The sequence below is a fragment of the Choloepus didactylus genome, chromosome 2, assembly GCF_015220235.1.
Source record: "Choloepus didactylus isolate mChoDid1 chromosome 2, mChoDid1.pri, whole genome shotgun sequence".
Taxonomy (NCBI): Eukaryota; Metazoa; Chordata; class Mammalia; order Pilosa; family Megalonychidae; genus Choloepus; species Choloepus didactylus.
In genome coordinates, this window is record NC_051308.1 from 86,729,400 (window position 1) to 86,741,951 (window position 12,552).

Consider the following 12,552-nt stretch of genomic DNA (forward strand, 5'->3'; position numbering starts at 1 on the left):
CAGCTTCAAACCACCACAGGGAGAGTTGGGGATAAAAAATTAAAAAAAGGCCAGCTTGAGAGAGAATGTGAGAGGAGGGGAAAGAGAAAAGAACCTCTGGAGGAAAGTTATATAGTGATAACAACCGTCTTCACATGTCCAGAGGCCTGTGGTGAAAAAGAAGCATTTAGGCTTATTCTTGAGAAATAAAAGAAAGCAGAGCCAGACCAATAAGCAGAAGTTGTGGGGAGAAACACTATGATTCCCTTTCAGAATGATCTTTATGACATTTTGGGCTGTTCAACAGAAATTGGCTTCTGTGAACACCTCATGACTGGAACTGCTCAATCCAAGGCTGGCTGGACACCTGGGTGGGGATTTGTGCAGTGTTTGTCCATATTGCAGGGGAAACAGAGGATTTTCAAGTTTCCTTTTACTTCACAGATTCTGGCATCATTTGGTTCCGATAAACCATCCCATGTTGTTAGACTTCTTACACATGAGAAATGTCTTTTCTGCTTTGGCCTTTTGTTGCGGGACCAACACATCTTCTGCTCCGTGGAGCTCAGGATTTTTGTTTTTTTCTTCAGGCCTGGCTGTGATATGCAGGCATAAAAATGTACCCAGCCCTGCTTAGTGCACACAGAATGCCAAAGAATGTGTTACCAGCATTAAGAGTCACATTTCTTCCATCGAGCCCCACTTGAGCGTGAGTTTCTAGATAAACAGGCCAATGTTCAAGGACTTGTACAGCCTCCTCTCTCTGTGCCCTCTTTATTAGCTTCACAACTTAGAACATACACAGAACCAGCCGAGCAAGAGGCTGGCTTAATGTGCTAAAGTTTACCTCTGTTACTAGTAAACCTTCTATGGAGCCCATGTCGAGGGATCGTTAGGTGTTTACATGCCTCGGTGGATTCAGGAGAACTCACTCCCCAAAGAGTCTTCCTTCCTGTCCCTCCTCCGTCACCAGCATGTCCCCAGGTGAGACACTGGCTCTCCTGGTGCACAAGGAAGACGTGAATTCCCCCAGGCACCAGGGCTCCTAACAAACGGCGCGGTGCCGTGCTGGTTTGGGCAACCTCATTTCTCCCATCAGGGGAACCCATGGCCAGTAAGATTTCTTGTTCACTCTGACTCATTCTGACTTTCAGAGCTTGTTTGTTCTTTGCAGGGGAAAGGGGAAAAGAGGAAAATTTCTAGGCACACTGGAGAACCAAGCAAGGTGGCAGAACCAAGGGGAATTAAACAGGTGCAGAAGGGAGTACCCCACAGTGGGAGTTCTGCCTGACTCCTGCACCTTCCCCAAAACATGCCCCATGTGTTATCCCTTAGCTGCCCAGAGCTGTACCCACAAATCCTGAGACTGACTTGAGAGTCCCAGCCTCTAGACCTTTCCAAAGAATGCTGTGGACGCAAAGGTAAGTGGGAGGGTCCCTAAACATACACCAATCTTGTCACTGTAAAAAAAGAAAATCCACATTACAAGTATCCCAATAAACAGAGGTGATTTACAACACCAAAGGTTTCTTCTGGCTTTATGAAAATATTCCTTGAAATATAAGACATTTCCAGTGGATATGTGTGTTTATAGGTCAATAGTACCTGATCCTAAAGTCTGAGGCCAGGGATTTACTTAACACTGAATTTTTATAAGCCATTACCAGGAAAAAATAAGATATTTCATCTCCAAAGTGGCATCGTGTCCTCTCAGTAGAGAATTCAATTTACAGAAGTTCAATTTACACTGACTACATCCTTGTAGAAACACAGCAGTAGTGCAAAGTCGACACAGACAGAATTTGCTGTGGGTGAACTGTTTCAGGAAGATTTGGCAGTGATCTGCAAATTCATTGGAAGGCTTTCTGCCACTCAGGGTCCCCAGAGCCCAAGTGCAGATGGAGAGCTCTGGTGATACAGAAGAAAACAGGTTCCCTGAATGGATGAACCACCCTCCAGCCCTGAGGCCCATCTTCTGTAGCTCACAGATCTGCAGGGATGCTGAAGGGAAGCGTGGGAGGGCAAAAAAGCCCAGATAGTTCCAATTGGAGGCACCATTTCTCTCCCAGCCTCAGATGATCTATATGATTCAATAGTAACCATTTGATAGTCAGGTTCCCTATTTTATGGGTTGAGTGCTGGCTCTACAGCTTACCAGTTGTGTGACTTAAATGCCACTAAAAATCAATGTCCTCATCTGTAAATATGGGTATACCAATAGTATCTCCATCATAGAGCTGTTATAAGAATAATATGAATTAATGTATACAAAGCCTTAGTAAAATATTGGGCCTATGAAAATCACTCAATATACACTAGCTACTAGTTTTTATTAATGCTATTAACATTTCATAATAAAAGGGGATCCTTTGCTTTCTTTCTCTAACTTAAACAGAAACTTTAGCCAACTCCATTGCCCTATTAGAACCATCTATTTCCTTCACCCCCTTGATCCTTTCTTCCTGTGGGAAAATTAGGGAAATTGGTGGGAGCCTGCTCCCCTCTGATCCATGCTTCAACAACATAAAAAGTCGATGTATTAAGATCCCTGGTTACAAAGGCTCTTTCTTGGTTCTTGGTGTCTCTTGAACATATGTGCCCTCAAGTGGACACTATCCTCTGGTTGTTTCCTTCTCCTCATAATTCACTCACTTGGTAGAGCCACCTGGGGCCACCTGCACACCCCCCTCCCCAACCTCTAGCGATGTCTTCCCCTGTTGCTTCCCTTAGGATTGAGTAAATCAGTCAGATGGACAAACAGGATCCAGTTGTCTTTAATTCGAGTTGGGGGTGGATGATTTCATAGGAACTGGAATCCCTATTTCAGACTCAGGTCCAACCCTTCATCTCCAACCCAGATTTATGGTAATAAATCTACCCTACTTGCCTTCAGCAACTTGTGTGCAGACTTGCCTGTTTTTAACCCCAGAAAGGAAGAAGGGTGTTTGACATGGGAACCAAACATTAACACACAGCGCTTTTCACCCCTTCACAAGCCTCACCCCACTTACAGTCACTTGCTCACATGGCTCTTCCTTGAGGGCAAAGCTCCCCGAGGACTGGGCCATGTCTCAGTCATGGCTGTGACCCTAGCAGTTGAGCACACAGAAGCTCAACAAATGTGTGCAGTGTGAATAAACCCCAGGCCATGTGCCACTTGCTGTTCTGAAATATTTTTTGTGGGAGATGTGGGAAGCCCTGAGGTGGGAGAAATGTGGCAGAAGTTGGATTTATTTCTTAAAAAATGAGCATCCCTGACCCAGATAAAGCTCTTCTCTTGAAGAGGGAAAAAAAAAGACTGCATGACTAGCTAGTGTCCCCGTCTCCCTGCACCTGTGTCACGACAGTTTCAAGATGAAGCCTACCTCACTCTTTTCTACCTATACACATCTCTAAGTAGCAATTCACTCATGAATAAAATTAATTATTTCTTGAAGCAAAATGTATCCTCTTTTTCTCTGCCTGACTGACTCAAGATCTCTCCACAAATCTCATCTGAAAACAAAATCGATCTTGTCATCTCCCCTTAATAATCCCCTTCCTGGCTTCTTCCTTCAATTCCTTGTGTATTTTCATGTTCACATTTTGTTTTCACAGACCATCTTTGCAATCTTTTCCCAAGCCAAGGTGGTGAATCTGAGTATAGGTCCAAAAGACATGGGCAAATTTGGGGCATGAATCATTGTGTCCTGGGGGGATCTTGAACTGGAATCCTGAGAATTCATTTTGACATAGCATTCATAGGACAAATCCATCCATCAACAAGTGAGAATTTATTAAATGCCTTCTTCCTACTGTTTGAGATGCTACATCCCAAAGATTTATCTTGTGTGTATGCTGTCATTCAAATTGGACTATCAAACTTCTGGGAATCAGAAGGATCCTGTTTTCTTTATGTTTTATATCCTGCTGTAGTGTCCAGAATAATGCTTTGCAGAATAGAGATGCTGAGGACCAAGTGAGCAAATGCATGGTGTGGTAAACTTACCATTAATTCAATTTTTTTAAGCATAAATGATGCTGGATTTTCAGTCGAGCCAGTAGCTTTGCAGAATCTCAAAGCACTGCATACTCCTTTCTCATGAAGTGAATATTTACACTCCATTTTTCCAAGGTAGAAGTAGAAGGAACTGCCTTTGGTCCCACTTTCTATATACATGCAATTATCTTTGCTTCATGTTTTACTTACCACACCTAATGCACGAAAATAACATGCTCCTCTTGATAGAATTTTTTTTAAATTGCACCTTGGAAGAAATCAGATTTTTTTTTTTTTTTTTTTGACATTTTGGAGGGACAGGCTATGGCAGAAATAGTACAGTGGGAAGACAGCAGCAAGGAGGGCACAACAATGCTCTTCTTGACACTCACATTAGAAACATGGGGCAGGCTGCTCAGTTCTCAAACCTCTCCTTGCACTCCCAGGCTTTTGGTTATCCTGTTCCTGTGTCTACACCACCATTCCCCAAACTCTCCACCTGGTGAGTTTCCACTAATCCATCAAAGTTTTGCCTAAACATCACTTCTTTATTTCAGCTCTCCTTGACTTTTCTCTGCAGAGTAATCTAGCACTTTCTCCAAATGTATTTAATTTGTAAGTTTCCATCAGATCAAGAGCTGCTCATTATTATCAGAATCTAGTGGGTAACAAGCACAGTGTTGGCACTCAAAATAATGAATGAGTGAACGAAAGAATGAATACTTGGAATTACAGTTGTTTGTTTATGTGCTGTTTCTCCCTGCTCCAAGAGAGCAGAACACTTTCTCACTTAGCTCTTTGTGAATAATAGGAACTTAACAGAGTGTGCTGCCCTGACGTGATGTGTTTCCATGTCAGAGATGGAGAAGGGTATTCTGCACAAGGGCAAGGGAATGGAAAGCCTAATTTAAGGGTCTGCCCATGTCCATGCTGCGGGGTTTGTCGTCCAGACACTTCTGGGTTGTAAACCCTTGGGTGAAGGTCTAAGAGACCTTATGCTAAGTCTACAATCTAGATTGGGTGTTCATATGTCAGAGGTGCTGTTGCCTTAGTCTTGATTAAAGCAACTTCTAAACATTTTGTTCTGTGTCTCTTCCATACCTTCATCCCTGTGCTCTCAGCGATAGTGCTTGTGACCAGAACTGCAGGCTCATCACTGCCACATGGCCTGTAAATTTTCCCTAATTTGAATCACAATCCTGGTTTATGCATTCCTCACTTTACTTCCATCCCAACAAACCCCTTGTCAAAATACACAGTCCGTGGGAACTCCAGAGATCAGCCAGCTTACTTGGGTATTGCCTGTTTCCCCAGAGGAGCCTCCTTCCTGGCCTGTCCCATCTCCCTGAGAATTCCGGCTTCCCTCGTGGTCTCCTGCAGCTGAGTGATAACACAACCTTTTCTACCTCTGCAGTTGTAATGAACACCTAGGAAATCACTGGGATTTACCTAGGCAGACCGAGGTTGCCTCTGGTTGCTGCTTCTTTATGTGGATTGTGATCTCTTAATTGGAGCTGGTGCCTTTCCCAGGGTTCGCTGTTTATCCAAATCAGCATTTGTTAGTAGGTGAGACTTGGTCTGGATGATAAATGAGCTCTGGAGCTCTTCCTGCGATTTCTTCCACAGCTGCTCTCTGCTTCCTCACCTCTCTATCTCTCGGAAGATAGAGCTGGTTCTAGGCCCTCCAGCCTTTTCTGCTTTTAAGCTTTCCCCCAGCTGCTGTATCTATTCTTATGAGTCCATGTACCCTGGTACCAATAACTCCTAAATTTAACTGCTCTCACCGCTCTTCTATTTCATTTGTAACATCTCCTGTAAGTCTTCTCATCACCTCAAATGCAACTTCCCATTAAGCCCTCTCTCCTCTGCTGTGGTCATTCTTGCTCTCCTCTTTACTCCAAAGCACTTGGTGTAATCAAGCACACTGCTACTCAAGCTTTCACATGCTTACTATTTGTCTGGGATTCTTGCCAAAATGCAGATTCTTGTTCTGTAGGTCTGAGGTTGGGCCTGAAATTCTGCATTTTTAACAGTCTCTCAGGTGATGCTGATGCCACTGGTCCCCAGACCATATTTTGAGAAGCGGGGATCAAATATTTGGTTCTTCCTATGTCTAACTTGCCTCACGTCTAAGCTATTATTCATCCTAACAATAATACTTTATTTAGTAAAATAATACTTCCAAACACACTTTCTTTTCTGAGAGTCATTGTTCTGGTGCCTACTGAAACATTCTCTTCCCCTATTAACTACCTGCATTCTCCATATCAACTTCATTCGATCCCTTCTTACCCTACTGGATGTTTCCAGATGTACCTGAAACAACATATTCCAGCCTCAACCCTGCCTACCTTTGGGTATCACTCCCCTTCTTGGTTTTCAGCTTCCTTTGACTTTCGTTCTCCAAACTTGCAAACTTATCCTAGAATGTGATCAGAATAAGATGTCCCCTTTGGTCACAGAAATTATCTATTTAACTTTCATTTTTGTTTCTTACCAGAAGACTTCCAACATTTCCCCAGACTCTTTCTTTCTAAAAAGAAGTGGATAGGAATGGAGGTAATAATGACTCAGGTTAATATTTTGGGAGCCTTGCTTTCCTTTCGACCACCATATTATGTCCATTGTTCTGTCTGATTTCTAACTTTCTCTCTTAATTCTAATTTATTCTTTCCAAGTTTTAAGTGTTTCATCATAGTGCTTGGATTTTTTCCAATCCTACGATTATCTCTCTATTAAAATCTTAATACAAAAAGAAATAATATTTTAAAAAAGACCGCTCATTACTTTGATTTGTAGCAAAGAGAGAGCGGAACATTACCACTAGAGTGTTTCGAGAAACCGTATTTACATTTTCATCAGCTCAATTTAGGTGCCTGATTAGGTTTCATGTCATGATGAAGTTGCACTCACCAGTCAGAGGGAAGTGGCATGGTCTAGAGTAATGAGCAGGAGACATCAAGTCAGGAGCCCTTAGTGCTATTTCTGGCTGTGACTGGCTACTTCTCTGACCTTGAATAAGTTCATCTCACTGCCTTAGACCTTGGAAGGTTCCATCCACCGCATAGGGCTGCTGTTAGAGGTTGGTACTTACGCATTTACTGTAGTGGGTGCTATGGAGTGGAGGGAGAGAAAGAGGGAAGTGGAGGGCAAAAAGGAAACTGAAGACAATAACTCTGCCCTCATAGCTCTTACCACCTAGCCCTTTGAGGAGTGGACTGATGGCTCAGATCTTGGTCTGACAAGGCTACAGGACAAGCTGAGAGGTTGGTCAGTGTAATTTGAAGGGTTGCCAAAAATTGGATGAGCTGTCCAGGACCCTCTGCCCCCCCACCCACCGTAATTCAGGAGGGCTTAACCAAAGTGCATATTGTCTCTCTCCTCTTAAAAGCTCCATCCTGAAACTGTTCATTTCATCCCTGGGACTGAAGAGCCAGCAGTCACCAATTTCTGGAGGGCTTGCCTCAGATGGCAATCCTTGATTTTAGGAACAAGAGCTCCTAAAGCAGAGGGCTGGACTGATGGGTGGAAGTTAATGTGCTTTAAAAAGGAAACCAAGAGAACATTTTTTTTTTCTCTTCAAATATAAGTTATTGAATGCTAAGCCCTTAGCAAACATTATACTAAAGATAGTATTCATGGTTCTCATCTCAGTTCCATTCTTGCATTGACTAATATTTATTAAGGATGATCTAATAATAATAGGTAATATATGTTGAGCTCTGTTCTAAGCGCTTTATGTCAATTAACTCATTCAATTTTCACATCAATCCATTAGGTAGGCATTATTATTGTTCCTATTTTATAGATATGGAAATTGGAGAACTAAGAAATTAATTTCCCCAACATTATATAACCAATAGGCTACAGATTCAGAATTAGAAGCCAGGTTATCTGACTCCAGAGCCTCTCTGCCATATGATTAACAAACTTATAGCTAAGAAAACAATGTCTGGGGGTCCATGGTTAGAGATCACATGATCCTTCACCAAATATTGCTCCCCACTAGAAAGTCTTATTCTTCCCCCAAACACAGTTCATTCTCTATCTTATAAAGAAGGTACATTCTTATATCATTTGATAGCTAGGTACTGAAAGCTTTCTTAAAGAATCAAATAAAAGACTAATTCTGTTTAAGACACCAATAATTCCCCACAAAGCATTTCTGATATTCTCTATAAGCTTTTTTTCCCTCTGCCCTTCTGGGTAAAAGAAGAGAAATTGCGGGATGACTCTCAATGTTTTCTGTAACCGGCTTAGTCAGAGTAAGCAAAGTCCTCAATTTGCAGTGAATTCCCATTGGGATAATATAGAGCCATGGAACAAATATCCACAGAGCCACCATTTTGCTTAAGAACTAAAGGCAAACTCCCAGAATGCTCCTGGCGCAGAAGCCTGCGACCATTCTCTCTTCGCTCCACAAAGGGCTGCAAATCAGAATGGTACATTCCTGTCAGAATGACTGGTTACTGTTTCCCCAAGTACAGGTTCATGAGCAATAACTGACCCCAGAGAAACTGAATGGCACAATTTAAGAGCTTGTCACATTAAATGATCAGCAAACCATTACCAACTGATAGAACGGTTGATGGTGCAGAAGTGATTACAGACACTCCCCACGGGCCAGCTCTAAGCTTCCAAACAGGCTTTAAGTGGCTGCCCAGCTGTCCAAATTTGGGGCTGAGCTTGGTGAGAAGAAAAATCTACTGACGGGAGAAGGAAACAGATGGTTTATTCCCTCTGGTTCCTATAGTTCTTTGACAGGGATAGTGGTGTTGGGATCCTCAGCCTTACATTTCAGTTGCAATAAAATTTTTTAAAAATCATTTTTTTGATGATGGTGCTGCTGATGGATTTGGGATAAACCAAAAAGTCTAATGTAAATTAAATCTTCTTTTAACTGGACTAGAAGAATTCACTGCTTAGAAACATTCTAGGATGGATTTTCTGATTTTTTTTTTTTTTAATTTTGGAGGAATAGGGGAAAAATTCTTTGATAAAGAAAAGAATCATCCTGAATCTACCTTTGAAAGAATCTATTGGAGCATGTTTTCTCATCTGGTTTCACTTCAGCAGGTAAATCACCACTCCCAGCCTGAGTTGGCCCCTCCTTGCCTCAGTGAGCTTATGTGAATTTCCACTGCAGTCTTTGGAGGATGGCAAGGACCAGAGTCACTGAAACAGGGAGTGTGAATTGCAGTCCCTTCTAGGACCAAACTGAATCTAAGCACATTGAAGGAGGAAATGGACAGAAAAGAATGCTGGACAGGCCATTCCTGAGGAGCAGGATTTGATTTCTGTATATTTTTGGACCTATGAGGTACAGCCCTTCAAATTTCTGATCTTGCCCCTTCAACTGTCTCCAAATGGGGAAATTGTGAACTAGGTGATTGGCCTCTATAAACGGCTGCTCTCTTACCATTTAGGAATCTTCCAGTGCTGAGTGCTCCTAAAACCTTCTCTCTGAGCTGAGATGCCATACTAACTAACCTAAATAGACTGTATGGTTACTGCAGAAGTTAAAAAACTTTCGGAGAAAAAAAAAATGTCTTTAAATGTAAGAACCTAGACTCTGGAGTCTGATAACTTGGGAGGTAATCTTGGCTCTGCCTTTTACAAGCTGTGTGCCCTATGGCAAGTTGCTTAACTTCTCTGGTTCTCAATTTCCCCATTTGTAAAAGTGGGAGGATAATTGTTCTTCCAACATAAGTTTGTTGGAAGTATCAGATGCACATACAGCATGTAAAGTGCTAAGTCTAGTTCCAAAAACACTAGTATGTTCTCATAGCATACGCCAACATATTAACAATAGTAACTTCTAGATGCTGAAATAATAATAATTTTTATGTTTTTGTTTCTCTGTGCTTTTCATGTTTTCTCATTTTGGATTTCTTTCCTTTTCTTTTCTTTTCTTTCTTTCTTTCTTTTTTTTTTTTTTTTTTTTTTTTTGCATTAGAAGCTAATTTGCAATTAGAAAATAAATGTCTTTTAAAAAAGAATTTAATGAAGCTCCCTGAATTGTCTAAAGATGGTGGGCAAGGTGAGGAGAAGAAGGGAGGAGAGATAAGGGAACAAGTGGGAAGAGGGATCAGGGGAAGTTTCAAATCAGGGATGCACCTGTGGGAGCTCTGAGGCTTGCTAGGTCACCCAAGGTCAGCACTTGGAGGATCACTGTGCTTTTGAAGTGCTGGTCCAGCAACCAAGAATATGTGCCTGGCTTATCTCAGGTCAGATGGACCAGGCAGCTCTCATATTTGACTTTCAGCAATGATGCTCCTGGGGATGGGCATAAGGGAACAGGAAGGTACAGCCCATTTGTATGCACAAAGCAAGCTGAGGTGGTGGACTTGTCAAAGGTGAGGGCAGGTTCCACCCTGACCCTGCAGGGCTCCCCAGACTTCTCAGGCAGGAGCTGGAGCTGCCCTTCCTTCGTTTGCATGTCTAAGTAATTACAACTCATAAAAGTGTCTAACCCATTAGTTAAAACCAGGCCCCAGCATTTGACTCTGACCTCCTGCAGCAGCACAGGCCCCACGCTGACTCCAGGCTGCCTGATTTGTCCTCAATTTATAAGCAGCACAACCTATAAATAGAAACCCTTTTGCTTAGTTCCCCAGGAGGCATCAGCAGGTTTTCCAGCTTGTATGTGTTTTCTTCTTTCTTTTTTAAAAAACCAACATGGTACGCTTATTTTCCCTGCCTGGTGCTCCCCCCGTTTTCACCTCTGATTCAGTGGGAGGGCATTCCAGCTGGCTTCACAGTCGGCGCCTGCACTCTGGCGGGACCTGCCCAGGTTGGGTTCTGAGGGAAGCCCCTGGCTCAGTCGTGGAGGTTCCCACTTACCTGTAGATCCTGTACCTGGTTGTGAAACCCTGGCGGTAGCGCTCCATGAAGTCAGCATACTCCTGGGCGCGGTGGAAGGGGCCCCGGTCTGTGAGCAGCCAGTCCAGGGGAGGCTGGCCGGCTGGGGCATGCTGCTCGGAGACCACAGCAGCGGCGGTGGCCGAGACAGCCAACACCCAAGCAGGGAGGCCCAGTGCCAGCAGTGCCGCCCATAGGACCGCTGCTGGCCGAAGCCCTCTAAACCGAGTGCCGCACTGCCACCTCATGCTTCTCCTGGGCAGTTGGTTTCTTCATTCTCTCGCCACGCTCTCCCCCTCTGTGCTGCTCCTCCAGGGCTTCCAGAACTAGAAAAGGACAACAAGGAGATGTGAGTTTGGGCACCCTGGTCTCGCCCCATGGGCCTGTGAGCAACAAACATAATTGGGCAGGGCCTCATTCTAGAAATTCTTGGTTCCAGGAATTGAGCTAAGCACTTCATGCATATTATTTCATTTAATTCTTAAAACAATCCTATGAAGAAACACCATTCCCATCATTTTACAAATGAGAAGATGGAGGCTTAAAGAGACTAAGAAAGTGGCTTAAGCTCATGCAGCTATTAAGTGGTGAAACCAGAGTTTGACCTCAGATGACCACATTCAACCCTTATACTAGACTGCTTCCATGTTTCCTATGCTGAGTCACTCATCACCATTGGTTTATGTCTTTCTTTCTCAGGAATGTCAAAATGTTTCAGAAGTAGCCTCAAAGACTGCAAGCTGCACCTAGAAGCTTGATGCAAAGCAACTGGAAGTCCCATTTTTGGGACGGAGAATTGTAGGACAGAGACGAAGTGATGTCCCATTGCTGTTATGAAGTTGGGTGAATTTGGCAAATCACTTCCCTTCTCTGGGTTCAGTTTCCTTTTATAGAAAATAAAGAGGCTTGATTAGATAATATTTAGTCCTCTTCCAGCTTTGAATATCTGATCTTCAATAAAAGGCCATACACAGATGGAGTCAGGGTGGAAAATCAAAATGCCTTATCACCATCATCAGAAAGTAGAGTGCATGCATACAAGGATGACCATTGGGCCCTCTCTCTCTCCTCATGGTGGAGAAGGAAAGCTCCACAAGGGCAGAACTGTGCTTCACTACTGAGCTGGAGGTAAGGTTCCAAGAAAGAAGTAAGATTCTCACCTTCAAAACTCTTGGCTGCCTTGTGGCTTATCACAAGTCCTTGATTTCCAATGACTTCACTTTGCTTAAGGTAAATGGCCACCTTTGTAAACATCTGGGCAAATGCAAGGGACTGATTCAGTTCTATGGAGATTCTTGGAATTGCATTCATTTCTTCTATCTTTTGTGGCATGTGCCATTGGAGTCCTGTCAGTCTCCCTCACTTCAGTGTGGGCTGGACTGACTTCCTAACATCTGCAATTCATGACTTGAGGACTTTCTCTGGCTGCCAAAGCCCAGAGATGTGTTCCTTGCAGATGGGGCACTTCTGGACTCCTACAAGGACAGGCAAAGTGGATTTAAGCCCAGAGAGGGAAAGGTTGATTCATGCCCCTTTTCAGAGACCCCCAGGGTATTCTGGGATGGCTCTAGTTCAACAAAACCAACAGATTTTGGTGAATCAGTGCAAACTCTGAAGGTGCTGGAACCAAATGGTTATCCTGGATCCTCCCAGTCTAAAAGCTGGCCCAAGTCTGAGAGATGGGTGCCTTAGCATTGGAATGGGAATGGGATGCTTTCAAAAGAGGAGCAGGG

At 43.3% G+C, this 12,552-nt stretch overlaps 1 protein-coding gene across 4 annotated transcripts in view; it reads right to left on the reverse strand.

Moving 5' to 3' along the window:
* Positions 1-12,552, reverse strand: part of BRINP2 (BMP/retinoic acid inducible neural specific 2) — a 118,450-nt gene that overhangs the window by 41,275 nt on the left and 64,623 nt on the right. For 3 of the 4 annotated variants that reach the window (XM_037825283.1, XM_037825282.1, XM_037825285.1), the window contains exon 2: positions 10,802-11,145. In XM_037825283.1, the coding sequence (XP_037681211.1) occupies positions 10,802-11,067 (266 nt within the window). In that variant the 5' untranslated portion in view covers positions 11,068-11,145. Of the gene's footprint in view, positions 1-10,801; positions 11,146-11,979; positions 11,996-12,552 lie in introns of those variants that run through there. The other variant, XM_037825284.1, reaches the window with a different exon arrangement.